The sequence below is a fragment of the Asterias rubens genome, chromosome 16, assembly GCF_902459465.1.
Source record: "Asterias rubens chromosome 16, eAstRub1.3, whole genome shotgun sequence".
In the NCBI taxonomy this organism is placed as follows: Eukaryota; Metazoa; Echinodermata; class Asteroidea; order Forcipulatida; family Asteriidae; genus Asterias; species Asterias rubens.
Window position 1 is genome coordinate 10,239,178 of NC_047077.1, and position 27,603 is coordinate 10,266,780.

At 37.2% G+C, this 27,603-nt stretch overlaps 1 protein-coding gene across 1 annotated transcript in view; it reads right to left on the reverse strand.

Annotated features, from left to right (window-relative positions):
* The window catches only part of LOC117301104 (relaxin receptor 1-like), a 98,957-nt gene that overhangs the window by 25,613 nt on the left and 45,741 nt on the right, over positions 1–27,603 (reverse strand). The window contains exons 5-9 of the mRNA XM_033784990.1: positions 26,673–26,744; positions 22,788–22,859; positions 14,606–14,677; positions 13,738–13,809; positions 4,928–4,999 (exon numbers count right to left, since the gene is read on the reverse strand). Coding sequence (XP_033640881.1) covers positions 4,928–4,999; positions 13,738–13,809; positions 14,606–14,677; positions 22,788–22,859; positions 26,673–26,744 — 360 coding nt within the window. The remainder of the gene's footprint in view (positions 1–4,927; positions 5,000–13,737; positions 13,810–14,605; positions 14,678–22,787; positions 22,860–26,672; positions 26,745–27,603) is intronic.

The window sequence follows — 27,603 nt, forward strand, 5'->3', positions numbered from 1 at the left end:
TGAAACTGGGCCCTGATCGCTGCGTCAATGTTTACGATTTTGTGAGTCAGGGGCCGATTTTCACAAAGCAATCAAATTCATTGCAAGACAAATTTTCAGTATCACCATAGAGATTTGTATTGTGACATCACACTTTACTTAGCAACTACGATTGATTTGACGTTGCGATCAATTTGAGACCTTTGTGAAATCGGCCCCCTTGTCATATGGGCACATAGTAGTGTCAATATTTACGACCTAGGAGCACAAAGTTGGGGCGATTTACACAGAGTAATCAATAGTATACAAAATACTTTTAGCTACCTTTCACAATTTCTTATACGGTCAAAAACAACGATAAGTCGTAATGTTCATGACTTGCGCGCAAGTTGCAATTCATGACTTAGAGCGAAATTCGTGCACATTTTCAAGTACCAAAATAATTTTAATGATAACAGCAATGAAGATGTAATCAACTGTCAACAAATACACTTGACGCTACTTGGCACGTTCTTCTAGACGTACGGTTTAAATGAAGAAGTCAGAAAGGGAAGGTTATATAAGATAAAAGCAATGACGGAGTAATCACATGTAAGCAAATACATACGAAGGTACCCGGCACGTTTAATTCTCGGCGTACAGTTACAAAAGAGGTGAAAAGAAATTTATCAGATCATAAACATGTAAATGGGATGACGGAGTCTTAATCAATGTAAACAAATACATACTAAACTACTTGGCACGTATTTATGCATTACCCAAAAAATAGGTTAAAAATGAGAAATAAAAAGATCAGATTGACTTCCGTGTTTGGAACAATTGGTCTCAGATCTCCCTCTGCCACTCGCCGTCGACTTCCTCGAAAAAAGAATCCCCAGATGAAAAACAAAATCTACTTGTTCCAATTATTCACAATAAAATGCTAGCTTTTGGTTACAGCTCGCGGCGACTAAACATGATTATTGAGTGTTCATGGCGCCAGCAATACATCAGTGTATTAGTAGTTGCACAAAGTCAGTATATCTCCAAATGGAAAACATGTCACGTTGTGACTTAAGGCCACTGAGTGTGCTGTAGCCTACATCTTATAACTTTCCATGTTCTGATCCTTCAGTATTACAACTTCCCAATGAAAAATGAGGTTTACGTTGTATAACATGGTTTTAGGGTGGAGAGTTAATTTAAGTGTTGTGGTTAAACAAAGTCAGTTTAAAATTTCCGAAGGGAACATAATGTCACGTTGTGGTTGAGAAAGTTGGGGGAGTATTGTATAGCCGCTTAAACTTTGTATGTTCTGATCTTTCAGGACTATAAGTAGATTTGAAAACTTGTTAACAACTTCACATGTTATAACATGATTTAGGGTGGAGAGTCGATTTGAGTATTAGCTGCATAAAGTCAGTATTTCTCCAAGGGAGAATGTGTGACTTAAAGGAACACGTTGCCTTGGATCGGTCGAGTTGGTCTTTGAAAAGCGTTTGTAGCCGTTTGTTATAAAATGCATTATGATTAGAGAGGTATTTTAAAAGTAGAATATAATGATCCACACAAGTATCACTCGAAATTACGCGGTTTTCCTTTTACCTCGTAGACTAACACGTTTGGCCATTTATGGGAGTCATTTTTTTGACTCCCATAAATGGCCGACCGTGTTTGTTCGCAAAGTAAAATGAAAACCATGCAATTTAGAGGCACATTTGTGTGGATCATTGTGTTCTATTTTTAAAATATCTTTCTAACCATCTGCATTTTATAACATCGGTTTCAAACACCTTTCAAAGACCAACTCGACCGATCCAAGGCAACGTGTTCCTTTTAGGCACGTTGTGACTTAAGGCGCTTGTGCGTGCTGTAGCCTACCTCTTTTAAGTTGGCATGTTCGTATCATTCTGTTTACAAGATAAGATGAGGTTACATTGTGTATGGTTTTAGGGAGGAGAGTCGATTTTAGTGTTATAGTTGCATAAAGTCAGTATACCTCCATGGGAAAACATGTCACGTTGTGGCTTAAGGCCATTGAGTGTGCTGTAGCCCACCTCATTTAGGTTTGCATGTTCTGATCATCCAGTATTACAAGGAAAACGTGAGCTTTATGTAGAGGTATACATTTTTATAACATGGTTTTAGCGTGGAGAGTCAATATTAGTGTTGTAGTTAAACAAAGTCAGTACATTTCCGAGGGGAACTTAATGTCACGTTGTGATTGAGAAAGTTGAGGGAGTGTTGCATAGCCTCTTATAAATTTGCATGTTCCGATTTTCCAGTACTACAAGGAAAACATGAGATTAAAGACAGTGGACACTATTGGTAATTGTCAAACACCAGTCTTCTCACTTGGTGTATCTCAACATATGCATGAAATAACAAACCTGTGAACTTTTGAGCTCAATTGGTCGTCGAAGTTGCGAGATAATAATGAAAGAAAAAAACACCCTTGTCACACGAAGTTGTGTGCGTTTAGATGGTTGGTTTCGAGACCTCAAGTTTAGCTCGAAATCAAATTCGTGGAAAATTACTTCTTTCTCGAAAACTACGTCACTTCAGAGGGAGCCGTTTCTTACAATGTTTTATACTATCAAGCTCTCCCCATTACTCGTTGCCAAGTGAGGTTTTATGCTGCTAATTATTTTGAGTAATTACCAATAGTGTCCACTGCCTTTAACATTTTCCTTTACACTTTATAACAATGGTGGAGAGTCGATTTTAGTCTTGGAGTTGCGCAAAAGCTTATTTCACACGAGAGCAACTTAGCAACGGTCCTTTGCTAAATTGTAGCATGGTTGTAAAAAGTGTACATTATTTGTAAACTGCACCTTTTTTGAAATGACAAAAATTATGTCTACTTTCTAAGTTATCTTGTAAAATCGTGTTATACATTGCTAAAATTGTACAGTCTTGCTAAAATTAAGCATGGGACCCCAGTTAAATTGCTGTCGTTTGAATAGCACTTTAGTCAGTTCAATTCCGAGGGGAAACATGGGTCCTGTTTTCCATGGATAGGCACTTGAGTTGAGGGAGTGTTGTATGGCCTCTTAACTTTGCATGTTCTGATTTTCCAGTACTCCACGGATACTGGACAACATGAGATGTACATACCTTAACATTTAGAACATGGTTTGAGGGTAGACAGTCGATTTTACTCCACGAAGTGCGATGATTTCTCCACACATTAGAATTGCCATCCACACGAATGTTCTTGATGGTTTTTCGTGAAGGATTCTCTTTTTGTAATCGATTCAGAAGAAAACAAATTCCCAATTGAAAAGCAGTACGACCATTTCGTAGTGCAAAACAAATATTGTCCCGGGGTGAAGGAAGTTGACATTCATTCAAACTGATTATTTTTGACATACTACTATTTCGACCGAGTTCTTGAAGAACGAGGGGAGCCAATGTTGACTCAACCGAAATGGAACCATGTTATGTTTGTTTTACATAAACACTCCATTTATACTTCACTTGTCTGGCATCATGTAGATTTGTAAAATGGGTATGGAACGTTTGCTACCATCGGAGAGGGCAGCTAATATTGACTGTTTAGCCGACAAACCATGTTATGTTTGTTTGACTCTACCCCGTACTTCACAAGTTTGGCATCAGTGAGTTTTTGTTAAATGTGTGCCGCCATCTTATCGTGTGTTTATATATGTGCGTTCGATTATCTTCCCTGGGTCGACCCCGGTGTGCTCATCCAAGTGGCATATTATTATATTTTTTTTCCTGGACGACCGTTGGCACTGATAATTACCTGGAAAATCGCCTATTTTTTTTTTCTTCAGGACGAACGTGTGCAAATATTTACCCACGTTCCACCTGGAAAAAAATACGTCGAGAAAGTTACAAGCTTTCATTTGAGCCATTGCTCGAAAAAGTCCGCTAATTATTAGTAGCAGTGAAATAAAGTGCTCAAAATTAGTTTTTGTCAGGATCCCGACAATATATCACGTGACTAATTCTTATGTGTTTTATAAGAAACGTTTTACAAAAAAGTCATGGTTCCTGACCCTTAAAAGTAAAAGTTTTTTTTTTTTCGTTAGAGCGGGTGATACTCTTTGAAATACCATTCACTCAAAAAAATATATTTTATGTTTGGGGCCAAAAATCTGACATAGCGTCTTTAAATATGCAAACAATGTTTGTTTGAAACGTATTCTATATATGGAAAGTGTAATTTTTTATCATGATTTCTCCGCAGGGTTTTAAAGTCCTTCGAAGTCATTTTGTATTCAACTTAACCTGGTAAGTCAATAACTTCTCTCTGATATTTATACGACTTCTCTAATTGTGTTGATTTTAGCATACATGTATACATGTGTCATCAATAAATCTCCATACCTAAGTATGTGGGTGGTTGGGGAGGGAGGAGAGAAGTATGTCCTCCATAAGTCAGACTGGGACATGAATAAGTTTGCATATTGGACGGCGCGGTCGGCGTGTGCGTAAAGCGCTCGCCTCACACCAAGGTGACACCGGTTCGATTCCCGGCCAGGACTATATGTGAGTTGAGTTGTGCGTTGGTTCTCTGCTGTGCCACGAGGGTTGTCCAGACCATCCGGTTTTCCTCCCTCTGGAATAATTAGACACTTTCGATATTGGCTGTGCGCTGTGGTCATAATGGTTTGCAGCTGAATGCGCCCTTGCATGCCTGCTTCTCGAACATGCTGTCTTTCGCAATTCAGCTCTAGCTGCGAGTAAGGATGATTATCCCCCAAATTATTATTATATGATGGTGGTGCCATTTTGGTACTCATGGCAGTACCCTGTATCTGTAGAGAAAAAAACTTGTCAGTAAAATAAATAAGTTTTTCTTAGTGAGATACCATGGGGACCCGGTGGGGCAAAGGATCTGAACGGGTAGGGGTTGGGCTCTCGCCCCGCCCTCTAGTTGCGACACTGTGTATGAGGAACAGGCTACAAACAGGACATTGTGTTCATTCATTTCACTTACAACGATGTGAGGTTTTTCAAGTTGTCAAAAAGTCCCGGCTCAAGATCCTGTATGTCGTTGTGGCTGATGTTTCTGAGGAATAAGAGCACAACATATCACAGTTACAATTGTTTTTTTTTAATATGGTGTCTATATCGGTTTGATACCATGCGTGTTGTTGATAAGTTGTGGAATGTCTGAACGAAAACGATATTGGGTGTATTTCCAAAAGATAGTCCTAAACTCGTATAGGACTAGTCTGATGTGACTATTCATGAACTATTCAAAACTAAAAGCTAGCTCGTCCTAACTCGAGATAGGACAAGTCTGTAATGTTTATGTGAATCCCTACCTGGCCTCGTAAAAACAAAATGTGTATAGGCTTAAAACACCAATACGCTCGGAGCTTTTGAGGCGTTTTTAAAAGTAGGACTGTGGTATCACCTTTGGTGATTATACTCCAAAATTGTACAGACATGTTAACCTAATTGATGAGAGTTACTGCGACTGATAACAAGTGACAAACAATTCCCTTGAATGGAAAGTGGGTTTAAATAGAGGGGAAAAAAAAAAAAAAAAAAAACTTATGTGAGAAAGATATCTGCATACAACCTTTTTCAGATTGTGTATTCTTTTTACGATTTCTCTTCCTGCAATGAAAACCTTCTCAATATTTACAATAATAAATTAAACGCTACCACCTTTTAAAATTAAACGTTCGTAGTTTTATTTTAGTAGAGAAGACTGGTCTGTGAAAATTATTATTAGTGTCCTCAGTGTCTTTAACTGCATAGACAAATCAGTTCAGTCTCGGGCAACTCAGAAATATACTAGTATAGACACACCTTTAAAAGTGTCTATTGTCGTATGTGCGGCACCTAAATGTAGCCCGAGCCCTAGTTGGGGCTACATTTAGGTCAAGCTACATTTAGGTCAGGCTACATTTAGGGCTCGGCTACATTTAGGTGCCGCACGGTCGTATGTCGTACGTGGTCACGTAAATAAATAGGGTTGGAGCCCTTTGGTTCTACAACAGTCGTATGTCATACGTGGTCACGTAAATAAATAGGGTTGGAGCCCTTTGGTTCTACAATTGTTACAGGTTGTATTATGTACAAAAAAGCCATTCACTTTTGTTTGAGCAGTCCTCTTAAAATAACTTGATATCTTGCTTATAACTGATGCGACAAATCAGTTTTCTCCAGTCGTTATACAAAACGACCAATGTGTCTTCTTGTCGTATATCGTACGTAATTGTATTATAAACAGCTGAGGTTGAGTACTTTGGTTCTACTTTATTTAGTTACACATTGTTGGCTTAAAAAGGGGGCGTTTTGCAGTCGCCGTGTAAACTTGATTTGTTACGTAACTGTTAAGACAAATCAGTTTAATGACATGCAAACGAATATAGAGTATACTCGTCGCATTTGTTACGTTGTAACATAAATAACCAGGGTCGGAGTACTTTGGTTCTACTTTAGTTACACACATTAATGTATACTTTTTTAGGAATTTTACTTTTGTTTTTGAGCAGTTGCCGCGTTAACTTGATATGTTGCCTAAAATAACAGCTACTACAAATCAGTTTCATTTCAGTCCACTCAGTACAAACGAATAGTCTACTTGTCGTTATTATGTCGTACAAAATCGGGGTTGCAGTACGTACATTCATGCTCTAGTGTTACACATTGTAAATTTGAAGAAGACAAAAATTGAACTTTCGTTTACAAGGGAAGGTACATGTTTGGTAGTTACTCTAAACAATTATAAACTTAAAAACTGACTTGGTAACAAGTATTGGAGAGCTGTTGATAGTATAAAACATTGTGAGAAACGGCTTCCTCTAAAAAATAACGTAGTTTTTGAGAAAGGGATAATATCTCACTAAAACAATAAACAACTTCTAGCTAGAAGTCTCTTTTTTTCTTTTTTCTGAAAGCACACAAATTCGTCCAACAAGGGTGTTTTTCTCTGACATCATTTTCTCGCAACTTCGATGACCAGTTTCGCTCAAATTTTCACTGGCTTGTTATTTTATGCTTATGTTGTGATACACGAAGTGAGAAGACTGGTCTTTGACAAATACCAATTGTGTACTTTCCCTTAATCAGTAATGCAGTACTTTATCAATGCTGTATTAATGACAATGTATATATTATGTAAGAAGGTACATTAACTACCGATATAAAAAACATTACTTTATGTTGGTTATGAAAGCAGTTCTGCTGGTTTGTCAGTATATGTTTATGGTGGATTACATAAAGTGCTTTCACTGTCAGCAGTTTGTTTGCTAGCAAAAACCAATTCTGTAATGTTCCTTTAAAGGCAGTGGACACTATTGGTAATTACTCAAAATAATTATAAGCATAAAACCTTACTTGGTGACGAGTAATGGGAAGAGGTTGATGGTATAAAACATTGTGAGAAACGGCACCCTCTGAAGTGCCATAGTTTTCGAGAAAGAAGTACTTTTCCACGAATTTGATTTCGAGACCTCGGACTTAGAACTTGAGGTCCCAAAATCAACCATCTAAATGCACACACCTTCGTGTGACAAGGGTGTTTTTTCTTTCATTCATATCTCGCAAGTTCGCTAACCGATTGAGCTCAAATTTTCACAGGTTAGTTATTTTATGCATATGTTGAGATACACAAACTGTGAAGGATAGTCTTTGACAATTACCAATAGTATCCACTGCCTTTCAGGCTCTTCGAGGAAGCCTCTGCCAGGGTATGCAATCGTCAGACCATTAACTTTTGTTTGCATTTATATCACGCATTTCCTTTTGATTGGCAAGCAGTTATTTATATTTACTAATACTTTTAAACCACAATTATGGCGAGAGAATCATCCAAAATGGACTAACCAACTCCCTCCAACTCCCTCCAGTCTTGAAAAGGGCAACCAAGTTGCAGGGCTTATATATGCACATATAATGCGATGACGTGTGTGTTTCCAGACGCCATTATTCTGGAATGGAAAAGTCATCTGTGTCAGACGAAAATATGTTCGTTTGAGGATATTGTATGACCACTAGGTTTGGCACAGATACATTTTGCTCCCAGCCATTCTGTCCCGCTTCGTTTGACCTATGACGCAATCAACGTATCATTATTTTTTTGGGACAACTTGGTTTGTACGTGTTTTTTTTTTTTTTTTTTTTTTTTTTCTCTCTTTTTTCACACGAAATTTAGTAATTTTCAAAAGGTTGAAATCGATACGGGTATTTGCAGGCAGTTGAATGCAGTTAGATTCTAAAGCCTATAAGGGGGGGGGGGGGGCAGTACTTCCTTCTCTCCATCTTGATTAATGAAGGAAATAGAAAACTCAAGATCCGGGGGACTCAAAATTAAAGTCCGGTAAAAATGATTTCCCCGGCGTGTAGTGGATTCAGTCATACTCCGGCATGGCATCCAATTAACTGTTACGAAGGAGCAATAATTTTCGATTACAAGATCCTTTTTTTCCCATCTTCTTTGACGTGATTAGAGTTTGATTTGAAGGCTCTTTTGTTTAGAGAACACGATGTTTATGTCTAGGGTTTGATGATTGATTACAACGAGTTCAGTCTTCAAACTTTCTTGATAAAAGACTCTTTATGCGGCATGAAACGTTTCTTCGTGATTTTTAGCTTTTATAAATACTTGAAATAGGCCTTTATTGTTATTTTTTTTGGCGAGACTATACTTTAAGTTAAATTATCTTTTTGTTTAGAGAACATGTTCTTCATTACAGAGGTTCAATGATTGATGACAATTATTTCAGTCTTCAAACTTTTTTGACAAAAGACTGTCTATGCGGAGTGAAACGTTTATGCGTGATTTAAGTTTTTATACAGATTTGAAGGAGCGCACCATTTTAATTTGCCAGACTGGTATTCTTTGACGACATTTGAGTCGAATATGAAGGCTCTTTGTGTTTAGAGAACTTGTTTTTGATAGCCACGTTTTATTGATTGATGACCCTTGATTAAAGACTTATGCGGAGTGAAACTTCTTGTAATTTAAGGGGTTTTTTTTGTTCATTAAGATTTGATGGGCACATCATTTTATACTATAAGAAATTGTCTTTCTTCCTTGAAGTGATTAGAGTTCATTTGAAGGCTCTTTTGTTTAGAGAGCATGTTGTTTGTGACTGAAGTTTGGTTGGTGACAATAATTTCAGTTATTGATGGAAGACTTAAAGACAGTGAACACTATTGGTAATTGTCAAAGACCAGTCTGTTCACTTGGTGTATTTCAACGTATGCATAACATAAAAAACCTGTGCAAATTTTAGCTCGATCGGCCGTCGGAGTTGCAAGACAATTATGAAAGAAAAGGAAAAACACCCTTGTCACACGAAGTTGTGTGCTTTTAGATGCTTGATTTTAAGACCTCAAATTCTAAACATGAGGTCTCGAAATCAAATTCGTGAAAAATTACTTCTTTCTCGAAAACTACGTTACATCAGAGGGAGCCGTTTCTCACAATGTTTTATGCTATCAACCTCTCCCCATACTCGTTGCGAAGTGAGGTTTTATGCTAATAATTATTTTGAGAAATTACCAATTGTGTCCACTGCCTTTAATATGTGGAGTTAAACGTTTCTTTGTGACTAAATTTTTTTATGAAGATTTGAAGGGGCACATCATTGTAGGATAAATTACGTATGTATTCTTTGGCGAGATTAAATTTGTGAAGGCTTCTTTTTTATAAGAGAACTTGTTGTTGATGACTAAGGTTTGATTGCTGACAATAATATTTCAGTCCTGAAACCTTCTTGATGAAAGACTTAATAATGCGGAGTGAAACGTTTCTTTGTAATGTTAGCTTTATAAACACTTGAATTTACCTATTTTGGTCTTTAAACACGTACTGATATTGAGGTTGTTGATTGTTGATTTGTTTTCGTATTGGGGCCTTATTTCAGCTGCTTAAGCAGAAACTGATGCTTAACACATTTTCTACTAAGCAGGTTTACAAATGTGGTAAATCATTGTGTATAACTTTGCTGTCTATACTTGGGAACTATATGTGCTGAAGCAGATCTTTTAATGTATATAGTTGCCTCAGCACCATGTGTGGGTCTAATTACCAGGTAGAGAGTTCTTTAGAGAACTGTCTTGCTACCGCAGAGAATATTCGGGAGACTTCTCAGTTCTAATAAGTCCTGCTTATTTACTGCTACCTGGCTAGAAAGTCGGCTGTCTATGAAATCATACACTGGTCTTAGATATTTAAAGACAATGAACACTTACTATTGATATTTGTCAAAGACCAGTCTTCTCATGTGGTGTATCTCGGGCCAGCCCCAAGTGACCCTATCCACAAACGGGTCACTTGGGGCTGGCCCGAGGTGCTCTGACGTCACCACGAGAAGGGTCACGTGATGATGCGTATTTTTTTTTCCAAGTGGAACGTGGGTAAATATCTGCAAACGTTTGTCCTGGAAAAAAATAGGCGACTTTTCCAGGACGAGCGTGAGGTAATTTTCAGTGCCCACGTTCGTCCTGGAAAAAAATAAAATACGCTACTTGGATGAGCACGCCGGGGTCGACCCAGGGAAGCTAATCGAACGTACCCTATGTCTAATGAGGGATGTCAAACTACACGCCGGTTTTGATGCCGGTCTCTGGCGTTATTCACGAGCCTTGAAGTGTGATGTTCAGGCTAAAGTGGGGCATATTTCACTGGCGCACATTGCACACGCCTGACAGGAGTGACCGCATTTAAACAAAAATGTTGCACTTTTAAGAAAAGATTGAGAGTGCTTCAACCTTTTCTTAAAAGTGCTAATTTCATTAGACACTGTGCAGGTGGGAACAGTTTAAAACACAGCAATTTACTAGAGTTGCTGGCAGAATGCATCACCTCCTTGGTAATCAGATCCGATCCAGACCTTCTAAAGTAATAATGGGTTTACATGAGCGGAAAATATGATCAGAGTCAAGTGCATTTGAAGATATATTGCTCATTTGGGTGACGTAAACAGTCTCACAGATATGTCAGATGGACCTTGTGTGTGTTGCCTGAACCTATAGACCATGTAAACTTTGTTTACAATAAGTGTGACCTACATACATTATTTGAGTATTCTGGCACTAAAATTTGTGACTGAATACTTTACAATTCTGGATTTAACATATGAAATGCTGGATTCAACACTTTCAAAGTGTAGTCACTCACCGAACTCATGCAAGTGTTGGATTCAACTCTTTAGTTTTTAGTGTGCAAATAATGTACTCTGGTAAATAAAGCCCCGATCTAAATGTAACCCGTACCTCAATGCAGCCCTATGTGGATAGCTCCAAACTTTGGGTCCTAAATGAGTAGTCCTCTACCTTGTACCTTAACGTGAACTGGAAGTAACTGTATAGTCCGTAACCCGTTACCTAAAATGTACTCTGGGAAATTACGCCCCAATATTAATGTAACCCGTATCTCAATGTAGCCCTATATGGATAGCTCCAAACTTTGGGCCCTAAATGAGTAGTCCTCTACCTTGTACCTTTACGTGAACTGGAAGTAACTGTAGTCCGTAACCCGTTACCTGAGTGTACTCCTGAAGGTATACCCCTATTATAAATGTACCCCATGCCTCAATGTAGTCCATTTTCTTGTCTAGGTTATAGGTACAAGGTTGGAGCTATACGTAGAGATTTGGGCTAAATTATTGGTGACGCAACTGAGTTGCAATTTTAAAGATCTTTTATGAAAACAAACATATCGTGAAATTGTTGTGGTACCCGCTGGTATTATGAACTCTAACTGCGTGTAGCCTAGGGGCTAGTTTAGTGGTGTGGTGCTCTAGCAATGCAATCTTCTCCGGTTCGAATCCAACATAAGGTTTGTTTTCTTTGGCATTTTTTTTTTCTTCAAAGAACTCCTGAAAGAACACAGCATTGCTCGGGTAAACAAACAATTAAAAATATCACAAATAACAGAGACACAAACAAGAAGGTGAATTAAAGAAAGAAAGAAAGAAAAAAAAACAAAAAAAAACAGGGTTTGCACTTTGTTTCGCCATTGTGCTAAAAACTGTGATTGCAGATGTTCAGATGTTCAGATGAACATTGTTTAGACGTCAAGGTGTCAGCTGCTCCCTCAGGCACGTTAGAATGAATTAACCTTATTTTAAACTCCGTTCCACCCACACAAATCTTTAAGACTTAAGGCGAAAATGAGAGTTACTTTTGACACCGTGCTAAGCTAAAAACTACAACTATGCACAACTAAATTTGTTGGGCTAAACGAACCGGACGAAAACAACCATGTTCAAAGACACTGGACACTATTGGTAATTTTCAAAGACCAGTCTTCTCACTTGGTATATGTCAACATATGCATACAGGAAAATAACAAACCCGTGAAAATTTGAGCTCAATTGATCGTCGAAGTTGCGAGATAACTATGACAGAAAGAAAATAAAATTGTCAAACGAAGTTGTGTGGCATGCTTTAGGATGCTTGATTTCGAGACCTCAAATTCTAATCAAGAGGTCGCTAAATCAAATTCGTGGAAAACTACTTTGTTCTCGAAAACTGCTTCATTTCAGAGGAAGCCGTTTCTCACAATGTTTTAGACTTTCAACCTCTCCCCATTACCTTTTTTTTTAGTATTTGACACAAGAGACTATGTATTCAGATTATGGACCCATGTTATAAATAATGAACCACAAGTAGGATTCGCATTCAGAGAGTCCGTGTACGGAAGTTTGTTTAAGTTGATGGTGCACCATGACCCATCTTGGGAGCTAGCATGGTCCCTTCCTCTTCGGATCGACCAAGTGACACTAAAGTGACGTCCCTCGTGGGGGCTAGCGAGACATATCCCGGGGCAAATACTCCCAAGTTTACCGGTCTGCGGTCTAGGAGCTCGTTCGCGGGGGTAGGGAGCCAGACCATTAATGTATGATTTTTCCCTCGTGGGGTGTTAATGTACCTATAGCTTAATAGCCTTGTACTATTCTTATGTTATGCATTGTCTGTGATATACAAACGCGGGACAAAGGACCGTCTTTACTACACAGTGTGTGTGTGTGTGTGTGTCTGTTTTTTTTAAGGGTCTAAGTTTAACCCAGATACATGTAGTCGGTTCTCTGATGTCAAATTTGTGTTGGATTTTCATCGAACTGGATTTCGATGACAGCCTTTGCTTTTGGTTACTCCCTGAAAGGCACACATTTCTCTGATGCACTAAATACATACCATGTGACAGTGCACCCAGTTTGGCTAAATGATCAAATGTACCATTAGCAAACTTGAAGAATTCGTCTGTCAGTCTTGACTGGCTGTTTCGAAGTGGTCTGGAAGGCTTTAAGGTCGTTGTATTTCAACAAGATGTGTAGTGTAGAATTTTCTCAGGGTTGTATTTTGGGAATCTGTTTTCGACACCGGGAATACCGGTTTTCGACAATTACCAATAGTGTCATGTGCCTTTAAACTCTAAGTCCTATACAAAGTTGAAAGCATTGCCTCAAGTACGGAGCAGTGGGAGCAAATAACCTGACCAACACTCCAGCTGACCTCTGCCGCAAAATACACGCACAGTTACACCAAACGTCCGCAATGCTATGCCTCCGTAAGCAATAATATAGACATTTGCTTGTTTCAAAAGGTTGATTAAACCTTAGCGGGAAATGTTACAAGTAGTGGGTGGGAGCTTCTAATTTGATTTTACAGACTGCAGAGTGTAAATCCTAAAGATTGATACAAAGTTGTGACGAAGCGGATTGGAAAATGGTCATCATTTGGTGCGTAAAACCAATGTGACAAAGAGGGCACAGAGCCCTTGTCTTTCCTCTCTCACTGACCCCTCAATGACTTCTTCCGTCAATATGTAATACTTACATTACTTCCAGTTTGCTCAGTCCTCGGAAGGTGTTCACGTTCAATGTGTGGATCAGGTTGTCCCTGAGTGAACTAAGGGTGTAAAGAGAGAATAAATATCCATCAAAGGGAATCATACAAAATAATGCAGATTATATAACACGAACGTGTGAGCGTTTGTTTCAAAAGAGTAATGCGTTTTTAGATATTACTTACCATCAACCTCTCCCCGTTACTCGTAATAAAGAAAGGTTTATGTTAATAATTATGTTGAGTATTACCAATAGTGTCTAATGCCTTTAAAATAGCTTTATTATTATTATTATTAAAAACACAACCTGAGAGACATCACCGACAGCAACGCTTCTCAAATATTTTTGTTTGTTGGCGCATACAAACTGATAATATCTTTTAACGTAACCACGTTTGTAAGGCATAAACGTAACAATTTGCCTTATTTCTTCGTCCTAGCCTAAGTGCCCACACCATCCATTGATCCCAGTGCAGCCCGAGGTTCAGGTAAAGCGTTAGGGTGGAACGATTAGTTCCGGGCTTCATTGAGGTGCAAATTATTATGATACTAATTTTATAAAAGCGGATTTCGAACCACACACTTTAGAATAATAAATAAATTGTAATACCGGAATTATATAGTTACAAATATCAGTACAATAATGATTTAAGATAAATAAAGTAAAACAATAATTCAAACACATTTTAATTGTAAGGTGGCAAATAACAACAAAAACAAAGACTGCATTAATGCATTGTTTAGAAAGACCTTTGCGAGACAAAACGAACAGAGAATTGGGTTTAATAAAAATAACGGATATAAACAGAACAATGTATAAGAAGTTGGTAACATAACCATCATCGGCTACAAACTTACATTTCGGTTAGGAGTGACAAATGCCGAAAGGCTGCGGGATCGATGTACGAAATATAGTTCTGTGACAAATCGCTGGATAAAAAAAAAAGAGGCAAAAACATGTTTAACTTACATTAATATTAATCGAAATATCGACTAATGTATAGCACAGTACCAATGAATTAACATTGCGCTTCAAACATCGTCACTGGGCAGAATTTATCATTTCTTAAAGGAACACGTTGCCTTGGATCGGTCGAGTTGGTCTTTGAAAATCGTTTGTAACCGTTTGTTAACAAATGCATATGGTTAGAAAGATAATTTCAAAGTAGAATACAATCATCCACACAAATTTACCTCGAAATTGCGTGGTTTTCCTTTTACTTTGCGAACTAACATGGTCGGCCATTTATGGGAGTCAAAAATTTGACTCCCAAAAATGACCGACCGTGTTAGTCGACGAGGTAAAAGGAAAACCACGCAATTTCGAGTGATACTTGTGTGGATCATTGTATTCTACTTTTAAAATATCTTTCTAACCATATGCATTTTATAACAAACGCTTTTCAAAGACCAACTCGACCGTTTCAAGGCAACGTGTTCCTTTAATCCATTGACGGGAATTTATCAACAGTGCTATGTTCCATATCGCAGACAATCTTGTCAGTGGCTTTCCTTTAGTCGCTGCTGCCATTTGAGAATTTCTCCCAACTTGGTTGTCACATTTTCTGTGAAAACCGTGTACAACAATTAATGGCATGATATTGTCTGGTGTACCGCTAGGCATCCCAGATAAAATAAACAATAAAATACAAGAATTGATTAAAATAAAATAACAGTAGCGATGGTATCTGCTCTTGCTTAGATGAAACAAAAATGAACTTAAAGCCATTGGACACTTTCGGTAAACAGTATTGTCCAAGGCCCACACTTCGTGTATCACAACTAATATATATAAAATAACAAACCTGTGAAAATTTAGGCTCAATCGGTCATCGGTGCTGGGAAAAAATAACGGGAAAACCCACCCTTGTTTCCGCACGTTTCGCCGTGTCATGACATGTGTTTAAAATAAATCAGTAATTCTCGCTATCGAGAATTGATATTGTTTTAATGTTTTCTCAAAAAGTAAAGCATTTCATGGAATAATAGTTCAAGAGAAGTCTTTCACCATTACCTTCTGTAAACCCTGTAAATTATTTGTAAATCTGTGAACCTTTTATTGTTGTTTCTGTACCAAAGTGTATAATGGCTTTAAGAAGATGTAGATAAGTATATATAATTGATTAGTGCAAACAGTGCGTGTTCTTGTTGACTTTCGGTAGCAGCTTCCCTGCGCTTGCTTAATTAGTGTCATTCGATATTATTATTATTATATCATTAAGAACGGGTCCTCGCAGTTTATTTACAGTAACATATTTGTTCTACTTATTCGTAGAAAATAATGTTATGAATAAATATATTTGTCCTGTTGTTTATGTTGCGAATTTGCGAGAGGATTTTGCGCTTAAAAGCCTGATTAGTTCGACTACAGCAATCAGCAAAGGCAAACTTCAGGTTGTTTTGCAAGATCTTCATTAGTCTTTACTTTGGTAGCTCTCCTGAGAAGGATTGTCTCTTGGTTGAACTTGATCAACCAGCAAAATGTCAGATTGGCACTCATCATATATTTTTCTTCAAAACAAGCAAGTCTGCGTTGTGTGTTTAAGACACCCGGCCCGGGATAGCGGAAACAAATTGAACGAAAACAACGCGGAGGCCATTCTAAAAGTTCGTTCTACTATATTATCCGTAGTTAAAACCCAAGAGTACTGTTTTAATAAAAAAAGATAATTGATGCATTTCCCACAAGGACGTATGCAAAGATCACGGAACGATGGGGGCAAACACGTGATTTCTGAGACATACAGCGTCTTGTATTACATTTTTTTATGTTTTTATTGTTTTGTTTTTTTTTGCAAAGAAATAGTTAATGGCCTGATTTTTCGACCCTAGCAGAGTCTTACTCGAGCGACCTGACACATCATCATATTAGAGAAAGAAAATGTACATAATACTTCAAAACAAAACATAAGCACGACTGGCTGCATTTAGGTCCGGGCTACACTTAGGTACACGTTTGGGGCTACATTTAGGTCCGGGCTACATTTAGGGCATGTTTGGGGCTACATTTAGGTCCGGGCTACATTTAGGGCTCGGGCTACATTATGGTGCCGCAGTAATAAGAAAGTACTTAGAACTTTCAGTATTGAGAACAAACATAATGTTTGCGACTGACAGAAATCTCTGACAAGGGACTTGACACATTATTTGTAATTTGAGAAGGAACACAAGTACAGTTACTTCAGAACATTAGTTAGGCATGATACTAATGAGCTGAGCACTTTTATTTACATGTTGAGCACAAACGTCATAATTTGAGACAGAAACATCTCGCACAAGTCACATGAAGCAATATGTTTAATTTTTGGAAAGAATAACAAAACAGTGAGAACAATAAATAGGCAGTATGATGAAAAAAAAAAATACTTAAAAACTGTATATATTTTTTAACAAATGACATTTTTAAAGACTTTCTTTACCAGCGACCTAACACATTATTGTTAAATAAGTTTGACAAAATAACAACATGGTATACTTTAGAACGTTAATTAAACATGATACTATGAGTGTACACTATTGGTAATTCCTCAAAATAATTATTAGCATAAAACCTTACTTGGTGACGAGTATTAATGGGGGAGGTTGATAGTATAAAACATTGTGAGAAACGGCTCCCTCTGAAGTGACATAGTTTTTGAGAAAGAAGTAATTTTCCACGAATTTGATTTCGAGACCGTAAGTTTAGAATTTGAGGTCTCGAAATCAACCATCTAAACGCACACAACTTCGTGTGACAAGGGTGTTTTTGTCATTGTTATCTCGCAACTTCGACGACCAATTGAGCTCAAGTTTTCACAGGTTTGTTATTTTATGCATTTGTTGTGATACACCAAGTGAGAGAAGACTGGTCTTTGACAACTACCAATAGTGTACATTGTCCTAAAGGGTACTTCTATTAGTTTGTATTGAGCACAAACGTGATACCCGAGACAGTTGAAGCAATATTTGTAATTTGAGAAGGAAACAAAGACTGGATCAAGTTACTTAAGTTCGATGATTAAACTTGACACTAACGAGCAAGTAATTAGTACTTTCATTATTATTTTGAGGAGAGGCGCCACTGTTATAAGTGCTCTGACACAAAGAGGATCTGGTAAAGTCACTCAAAATAGAACGATAATTAAACGTGACGTCTGTTACCAAATGCTTATAAACCTTGAAATAATTGGCATTTTGTCAAGTAAGTGACCCAAAGGAACTATAAGGAATTGCAAATCCAGCACCACCCCATTACAGATATTGACTTTGCACCATCAAACTTGGTGAGCTTGCAAAGGCATTCGACACATTTGGTAGATGTTAAAGACCAGTATTCTCTTGGTGTATCCAAACATATGCATAAAATAACAAACCTGTGAAAGTTTTGGCTTTGTTGGTCATCGACCTTTCAAGAGAATAATGAAAGAAGGAAATACACCCTTGTTGCATTACTGTTTGTGCTTTCAGACGCATATTATAGTAAAAGGCTTCAGCTGAAGTATTTATATTATGTGATTGAGAAATTACATCTTTCTTAGACACTTCGTTATACTTCAGAGTGAGCCGTTTCTAACAATGTTGTTCACTGGAAACATGACACTATACACTTCGTTTGCATCAAATAAACACATATTTTATCTGCAATACTTTAGGAAGTAGGAGGCTATAGAACAAACAAACAACAACGAAATATTAACTCAAATTAATAAACGATATTGTTAATTCCATTTTGATGATAGGGGCATATACTGTTCACTGGAAACGGAACACTGTTTACACTTCTTTGTTTCCAACAAATAAACAAATATTTTATGCAATATCTTAGGGAAGTAAGAGACCATTGAACAAACAAATAGCAAAAAAAAAAAATGTGAACTCATAATAATAATTGATAGTGTTTGTTTTTTCATTTCGTTGATACGAGCCTTCTGTTTACTGGAAGTAGGACACTATACACTTCATCACTTGCATTAAATAAAACAATAAGCCAGTGTACAGTTTTTGGTAGTTGTCAAAGACCAGTTTTCTAACTTGGTGTATCCAATGCATGAAATAACAAACCTCCGAAAATTTAGACTCAATTGGTCATCGATGAGCAAGGGAAAAATAAGGAAAATACACCATTGTTGCACAAAATTGTAAGCGTTCAGATACCTAATGCAAGGCAACAATCCTGATTTGTTTAGATATTTTAGTAAACATAACCTATTTCTCAAGAACTAAGTTACTTTTCGTGAGGGAGCCGTTTCTCACAGTGTGTTGTACTATCAATAGCTTCCCCTTTGGTTCTTTCAAGTAAGTTTAATTTTTAGTTTAAACATGTTTTTGAGTAATTGCTTCCAGTGCATTTAATAATGATGTCGCGTCATTTTGCATAAATATTCTATTTCGGCATCAAGAAAGTATAGTTTTAAATTATAAGTGAAAAAGCTGCTGGGTGTTTCACCAAAGGACACACACATCATGTTTAGTAATACATCAAACCATATGCAGCTGTATTTACAATTCGTTACACAGAGTGTTTTCATTTCGCTTTTGTAGGATCATGAAGTATACATTACCAGTAATCAACATCAATCATCCATGGAAAGCTTACCGTGTGTGCAATAAATAACATTGTTTAGTCATGTTAAACTATAAATTACGAATGCACCATTAACTTGTGAAGAATTTATGACACTAACAAGCACGGTTGGTGAATTTAGAGAGGGAACTTAAAGTGAACTTGGTGATGATGACAGAAAATTTTAATGATTTGGGGGGGTTGAACAGAGAATTGACTAGAGTGGGATTCGAACAAACGACCTCCGGATTAACATGCATTAACGGATTCGAAAAAGTTAATCTCTATTTTTTTTTTTTTTTTTTTTTTTTTATTAAATGACGTATTTTGTTTTCCTCTCTTTATTTTTCTATTGCATACCAGACAGATATCTTTGCCATTGATTGGTGGATTGCGCGTTAAATGTTAATCACTGTTTCCCAAAATGTACTGCCGCGATGCTTCCATTTTTTTGGTTTAATATTGGAGTCCAATATGCATGTCCGATTGATCGGCGTACAAAGGATTCTGGGTGAAATCAGAGTCCAACAACATCGTTAACCGTTATGGCGCGCTGATTTTCAAAAGTTGCCGTACACTTTGTGCATATTGGCATTGTTGTATGTTTTAAAACTCCAAATGACGTTCATCTTTGCATCTTGAATTATTTAGTTACCCAAGATGTGTGTTGTAGTATGGGCTTTGTGCATATAGGCTATAATATGGATATTGAGAGACTTTTAGCGTATGCTAAGAACCCCAACGCAGTTAACTTGGTAAGTCTGCTGCCACCTAGCGTTCCAAAGTTTCCAATTATTATAAACGCTTGGCAATGTAGGTCCTGAATCGATTATGCCCAGCCCGTTTGTCCAAAAGAGTCGACTTCGTGTCACGGTGGATAGGGTTCTAATGTACAAGATATTATCCGATCTGTTTATGCTATCTTTCGATGTTATCTTTGCTTGACGTTTCATGGAATTACTGTTACATTTTCCAAGTGACAATGACTCTGTAATGAGCTATTATAAAACAATGCTTTACATTGTTTTCCTTGTGTACACTGTCACATAAACCAAGGAGAAGATCACCCCAAACTGCTGCCTACAAATCATTGTATGTAGCCGCTTCAGGACTTTAAAAGCCACCCCCCCCCCACCCGAACACACGGACACAATCACCAAACGGACCTCAAATTTGCTCTCGCCTAGGATTTTTCAGAGTATTCCCTTTGTTTCTTTCTGAAAATGCATTTGTTATGTTATAATGCAAAGCTATTGTCTGTTCGCTAAACCACTGTGGTCTAAATGGAGTGTGTTTGTATGTAATCGAGTCACTCAGTTTCGTCTCGTGAAATTAAATATTAACATTTTCAGATCGCGATTATAATTACATTTTTCGAAAATTTACTCTGACTTTTACTAATACTTTTTATCTAATAAATATTTTCATATAAAAAGTAACCGTTGCAGATTTTTTTGTTTTCTCGCAATACAATTATACAAGCGTCATCTAGGATGCAATTCGATTTGTCCATTATGTGTAGGTTCGGAGATGAAATCAATGGCATGTCCCACTAACTAAACATTATAACATGTACACACGTAACGTTGAACACTGCACACAAACTGGGATGTTAAATTGATTCTCTTTGTATCTATACGTGACAACACTGTCATGGTGTTAATTTCACAAACGATATAGTAATGTGGGTAAATAATACCATGTTGGTGTTGTCACATATAGATACCAAGAATAATCAATTTAACACCCAAGTTTTTTGCAGATACTGCCGCACAGAAGACTTACAACGTGCAAACTGTAGTCGAAACGTTGAGAAAAATTAAAAGCTCACTCCGTGGAATTGAAGTTCATAAACGAGAAGTCGTCTCGATCCACTGAAAGCTAAAGTAGTAGATACCTTCCGACCCAGGAAATGTTAAACAGGCAGGGCAGTTGTTTTAAAGCAATCACACAACATCGGTAAACAGTATTGTCCAAAGGCCCACACTTCGTGTATCACAACTTATGTATACAATAACAAACCTGTGAACATTTGGGCTTAATCGTTCATCGGAGTCGGGAGAAAATAACGGGAAAACCCACCCTTGTTTCCGCACGTTTTGCCATGTCATGACATGTGTTTAAAATAAATCCGTTAATGTTTTCTCAAAAAGTAAAGCATTTCATGGAACAATATTTCTAGGGAAATATTTCACCATAACCTGTTGTAAACTCTGTAAGTTATTTGTAAATCTGTGAACTTTTAATTGTTGTTCTGTTCAGAAAGTGTTCAATGGCTTTAAGAACTGAGAAGTCTCCCGAATTCCGAAAATCTATTTTGCGGTAGTAGAATATGAAAAGCAAGACATAATCTAACTGAAACACTGACGGTGTTATCTCAAACTAAACTTTATATTGATACCTCACTAAAAGCCATGTTGAGACTATGTACACAATGCTACGACACGGTTGGGGTAAATTATTACTTCAACACCAAAACAGTGCTCTCTAATGTGTCCGTCATACCACAAAAAGGCTACAAACTTTAATATTGATGACAAATGCTGTCACTGTGTGAAAACAGTATTTATTTATTTATTTTAATTTATTTATTTATTTATTTCCAGACAAACAGTACATACAAATAATAGGAAATACAAATAAGACTACACAGAGAACAAGCCTGCGGATAACCAAACAGCGAAAATAATCACCATCTAAAGGCAATCCAGACAGTAACTATAACAAAGGCACACAAGGGTACAAGGACAAAAACGTCATACAAATTTGGAAAATAGCACATCAAATACCATATTAAAACTACTAGTGCGTTGCCTGAATTACCATAAACAGATTATCCAGTCGATCAATCAACATAATTATCTCTTCAAACGTGCAGTTATTTTCCCGAGTCAGCTGCATTGACCATAAAGGCCCTCAGAATAAGATGGATGTAATCAAATACAACTAGGTCCTCATAAACAATTGTTCATTCTTGACCCCACCACACATCTTAGAAATTCTGCAGATCAATTTACGTTGTTACAAGTGAATGGAATTCAATAAATGTTTGTACAAGTGTCTCCCATGATGACTTTGTGTCTGTCTTTCTTGAGAGCTTTTAAAGAAACTGGCACTCTTGGTATCTAGCACGACAAAATATAAATTTTATGAGAAACGTAGTTTTTGAGACATAATAATTTTCCGTTGTTTCATTTGAATTTTATTTCGAGACCTCAGATTTAGATTGTGAGGTATAGAAATCAAGCGCCTGAAAGCAAACAATTTCGTGTGAAAAGTTTGTTTTTCTTCTTTCGTTATTATCTCGCAACTTCGACGACCAATTGAGTTCAAGTTTCACAGGTTTTTTTTCTGCATATATGTTGAGATACAGCCGGTGAGAAGACTGATCTTTGTCACTTACAAAAAAAGGTCCAGTGTCTTTAAACACGGCACTTATTTATGCAGCAACAAACAACATTGAGGAGGAAAGTAGAAAGTGTTTTTTTATTTACTCACAGATGTACGATGCCTGGGGATGCCAAAAATGAGGTTGCCTCAAGGCTCCGGATGTTGTTTTTAGACAAGTCCCTGAAAAGATAGAAATATAATTGTATAAGATTTTATCAAGTTGTTAGTGATAATTATATGCACTTTTATTGTTGTTATTATTAGCATAACACCTTACTTGGCATAACACCTTACTTGGTAACGAGTAGTGGGGGAGAGGTTGATAGTATAAAACATTATGAGAAACAGCTCCCTCTGAAGTGACGTAGTCATCGAGAAAGAAGTAATTTTCCACGAATTTGATTTCGAGACCTCAAGTTAAGAATTTGAGGTCTCGAAATCAAGCATCTGAAAGCACACAACTTCGTGTGACAATGGTGGTTGTTCTTTCATTATTAGCTCGTAACTTCGACGACCGATTGAGCTCAAATTTCCACAGGTTTGTTATTTTATTAATATGTTGAGATATACCAAGTTAGAAGACTGGACAACTACCTAAAGTCTCCAGTGTCTTTATGGCGCCATAAGCATAGGCGTAACTGTTATCTATAGCTTACGTGACCCCCCCAGATTGCTTTTAGGTGGCATTCGTTGGTAGGCTGCGATATTTTGTCTAAATATCCTGCACTTGTTAATTAAAATTGCTGGGGAAATAAACACATGTTCCTTCTAGGTTTGTTTTCTGATCTTGTTGTTGGTGGTGTTTTTTCCATATTAATTTACGCCAGAAGCATGTTTATTGACGTCATTCTACCAAGTATTTTCCAATATCATTTAGCTTCAACTTCTGTACAAGTTTAATTTGCAAAACACCTGGACGCTCATTTCAAGTAGAATGGACTTACTGTATTAATTACAACTGCTGAAGGGAAATTGCGGTCGTGACTTGGGGAATTGTGGTCATGTTAAAACGTTTGTTTTCCCGAACAGAACGTTCCATTGATATGTGCTGTACTTTGATAACTTGGTAACGTGAAACTTAATTTTTGATATTTTCAATTTGCAAGGCCGGACAGATACAATATACAACTTGCACGGACAGTACTCTCCTTCTTTAAAGGGACACACTGGCCGAATTGGGCTATTTGGGCTATACAATAATAGACTAAGAAATGACTTCAACGGTCTTCCAGGAATGAAGAAGAACAGTCCTTAAAAAAAATCATCAAATGTAGCCGTTTTTGAACATTTTAAGACAAAAACGCAGGTCGCGTGATTGTTCTAACCAAAAAGTGGTACAAACAATCACGTGACCTTCCGAGCTAGTTTTACTTCCAGCCGTCTAAAAGTAACTTACCAAACAAAATATAAATCTTTTTTTTACAAAATTATTAACGAATAACTGACGAAAAAGATCATGTATTCAAATTATCGCTACAAAATGTAAATAATGGTAAAAAATCCAACGTAAGATTCGCATTCAAAGAGTCCATGTAACGGAAGCTTGTTATATGGCCCCACGGCGTGGAGCAATCAGAACGCAAGCCTCGGGGCTTATACCGTACCGCACAAGCCGTGTCTCGTGGGGGGGGGGGGGGGGGGGGGGCTGGAGGTGTAATGCAAGGCGCTATGAACTCCAAGCGTGCGGGTCTCACCGTTAGCTTGGGAGGGGTTGGTAGCCAGACAACAAAGTACATGTTTGTCATCGTGTGTTTGTTAGTCGGTACACCTCCGTTACTTCTTATGATCGCATACAACTAGGTTCCAGTTACGCTATAATCAAAAGGTACGCTTTCAATCCCAAGCTAGGCTTACGTTTCATACGCAGCTACGTTTACGTTCCAATATACCCAGCTACGCTTACGTACCAAGATATACTTACGTTCCAAAAAGTATGGTTACGTTCCAAAAGAAATGGTTACGTTTCAAGCTACGCAGCTACTCAGTTACGCTAATACAATCCAAGATATGTTTAGGTTCCACTTACGCTATAATCAAAAGGTACGTTTTCAATCCCGAGTCAAGCTAGGCTTACGTTTCAAGATTTGCAGCTACGCTTACGTTTCAAAATACATTCTCACAAGGACGCTTTTGAATCCCTCAAGATGCATTCCCCCCCCCCCCCCCGAGATAAAAAAAATCTTTCACTGTGAACAGGGCCCATTGATCAGTGTAATCTGTTTAGCAGAAAATACTGCTTACAAATTTTCTTTACTGTTTAAAAATTCAGTCGGGCACCAGCCACAAGTTTTCAAATTTAATTAAAATTTGGCTATTAATCAGTTTCAGCTTTGCAATACTATTTTGTGCTACGCAAATTTTGTGCCACTTTGAAGGCATTATGAAATTGGGTCATGGCACGTCGGGAGCACGTATTACGCCACGATCGCGATCCAAACTGCATCATGGCTGTGCGGTAGTATGCCTAGTTTATTGGGGCCAGGAATGCTTTATTTACTTGTCCCTGTCCCATCATATTCTGGGTTAGTTTCTTTGTGTTCTTCGTGACGATGGATGGACGTCGAAGCACGAAGGTCTACCTCCATCGTCGAAGGATTTGCCTGATCCGTCTATGCTGGTTGTATGGATAGACTGGATCCTTATGCTGCGTCATAGTAAAACGTCGCTATAAACAAAGCACCAGTCTACTTACAACATTGTGCGACAATGTCACGAAGATTTGACAGTTGCAACGGCTGGAAACAAGTTTACGCTGGCCTTTTACCGCTTTGGTTTTTTTTTTATCATTTTTCGCTAAATACGTGACATTTTGATGATTTTTTTTACAGCAACCATCTATAAAAACATTATTTATGATTCTACACCCCTAAATTGCGTAAACGGTGAGCCGGTGTGTCCCTTTAACAAACTACGAGACTATCACTCGTAAAGTCAGTCTCTGTACTTTTGGTATTTATTCCAAAAATTAATTACCATACGCATGACCTTGGTAAAGCGCACTGGAGAGTTGTTGATTTTGAATTTGGCGAGGCTACATACATAAAGCATATCAATGCGCAACAAAGGTGTTCTTCACATTTAGTTTTTGCAATATCGATGAGCGAATGAGCCAAAATTTGTACGGATTTGTTATTTTATGCATGTTATGTTGGGATACAACAAGTGAGATGACTGGCTTTTTGAAAATTAACCAGACGGTAAACAATGCCTTTTAAAAACACCCGTTTTGATGTCATGACACTGTTTTGAACAGTTTGTGTTTAACAAGTTGCGTGTATCACAGTAAAAAAGGTCGATATACACATCTTTAACATTTCTTAGTTCTCAGGTAAAAAAAAAATCAACATTAATGACCGCCCTTAAATATCATGGCCCTGGGGTAGTTAGTTTTACTAAAATCAGTTTTCCCGACAAATTTCTTCCACATGACTTTGCAAGTTGGAACTGTTTTTGTTTAGTCCGAAAGCTCCTGTGGTGTATTTCAAAAAGAGTTGTGTAATAGACTGCTTTTGACTTTGGACGAGTTACTCATCCTGACTTAAATTTTACTACCCTTAGTTTGTAATATCCCCCAGGACAAGTTCTAAGTTAGGACATGGTAATACTTTCTTTGTAAAATTGACCCCCAGATCGGTTGGAGTATTGAAAAGGGGTTGTGTTCACACTCATATATAAAGTATTAATTTACTGTTGGAGTCAGATGGTTAAAGATAAATGTATTTAATGATGTGCACAAATTTCGTAGGTTACATAGTTAGTTTAGCAAATGACAAAAATACGTTGAAACATTAGCCACATTTCTTTTTTTTCTACCAACATTCGAGAGCAGTGCATAGTATTGTTAATTTGTTTATTATTTTTTTTTACAACAATGATTTTTAAAGGTGCCCTTTCTTCACATATTTCACTAACTGTCTCGATCAAACTTAAAGGGCAAAACAGACATTTCTAAATTTCAATATTTATTTGATTACTGTGCATAGTTATACTTACGCTGTCATGAGGTATGGTAGTGAGCCTTCTCTACCGAGATTCACTTCGGTGATGTTGTTGTTGATCAAATATCTGAAAGAAAAGTTGAATCATGTGTTATCACAGAATAGACCTTCAAGACACTCCTTAAAGGCAGTGGACACTATTGGTAACTACTCAAAATATTTATTTGGATAAAACCTTTCTTGGTGACGAGTAATGGGGAGAGGTTGATGGTTTAAAACATTGTGAGAAACGGCTCCCTCTGAAGTGGCATAGTTTTCGAGAAAACAAATAACAATAAGAACACTTAATAAGAAAATAAAATGTCAAATTAAGCAAATTTTACTTGTAAGATTCCAGTTGATTACATCTGCATTAACTAGCCAACATCTAACATGGACCAATACAAGAGATCTCATGTACTTGTTACTAAAGGATTGGGGTACTCTTTCAAAATGTCCACAGATTTACATTAAACTTACAGGGTTTGAAGATAATGATAATGGAAAGCTTCCCTTCAAATATTACTAACTGAGGTTGTGTAGTTTTTGAGCATTGAATAAAACAAGTCACAAAATAATGTTCGTCTAAAAAAAACGAAAATTCTTTAAGCATGTCAAATCCCATTAACCAGTTATGATATTATACCAAAACCATAGCATAACTGGTTAATACGTTTTTACATGCTAAAACTGAGACGAAAATGATTTGTTTTACTCATTTCTCAAAAACTGCAGCACCTCAGTACGTAAAATTTCAAGGGAAGTTGTCTACTATAATAATCTTCAAACTGTGTAAGTTTAATGTAAATCTGTGGACATTGTGTTTTTTATAAGGAAAAAATAGACACTTTAATGTGACTACAAGACGCTTCCGTATGATATAATTTATACCAAAGATGATGCACCCTTTAATACACATCCCAAGGATATGACCGTAGCTTTCTGAA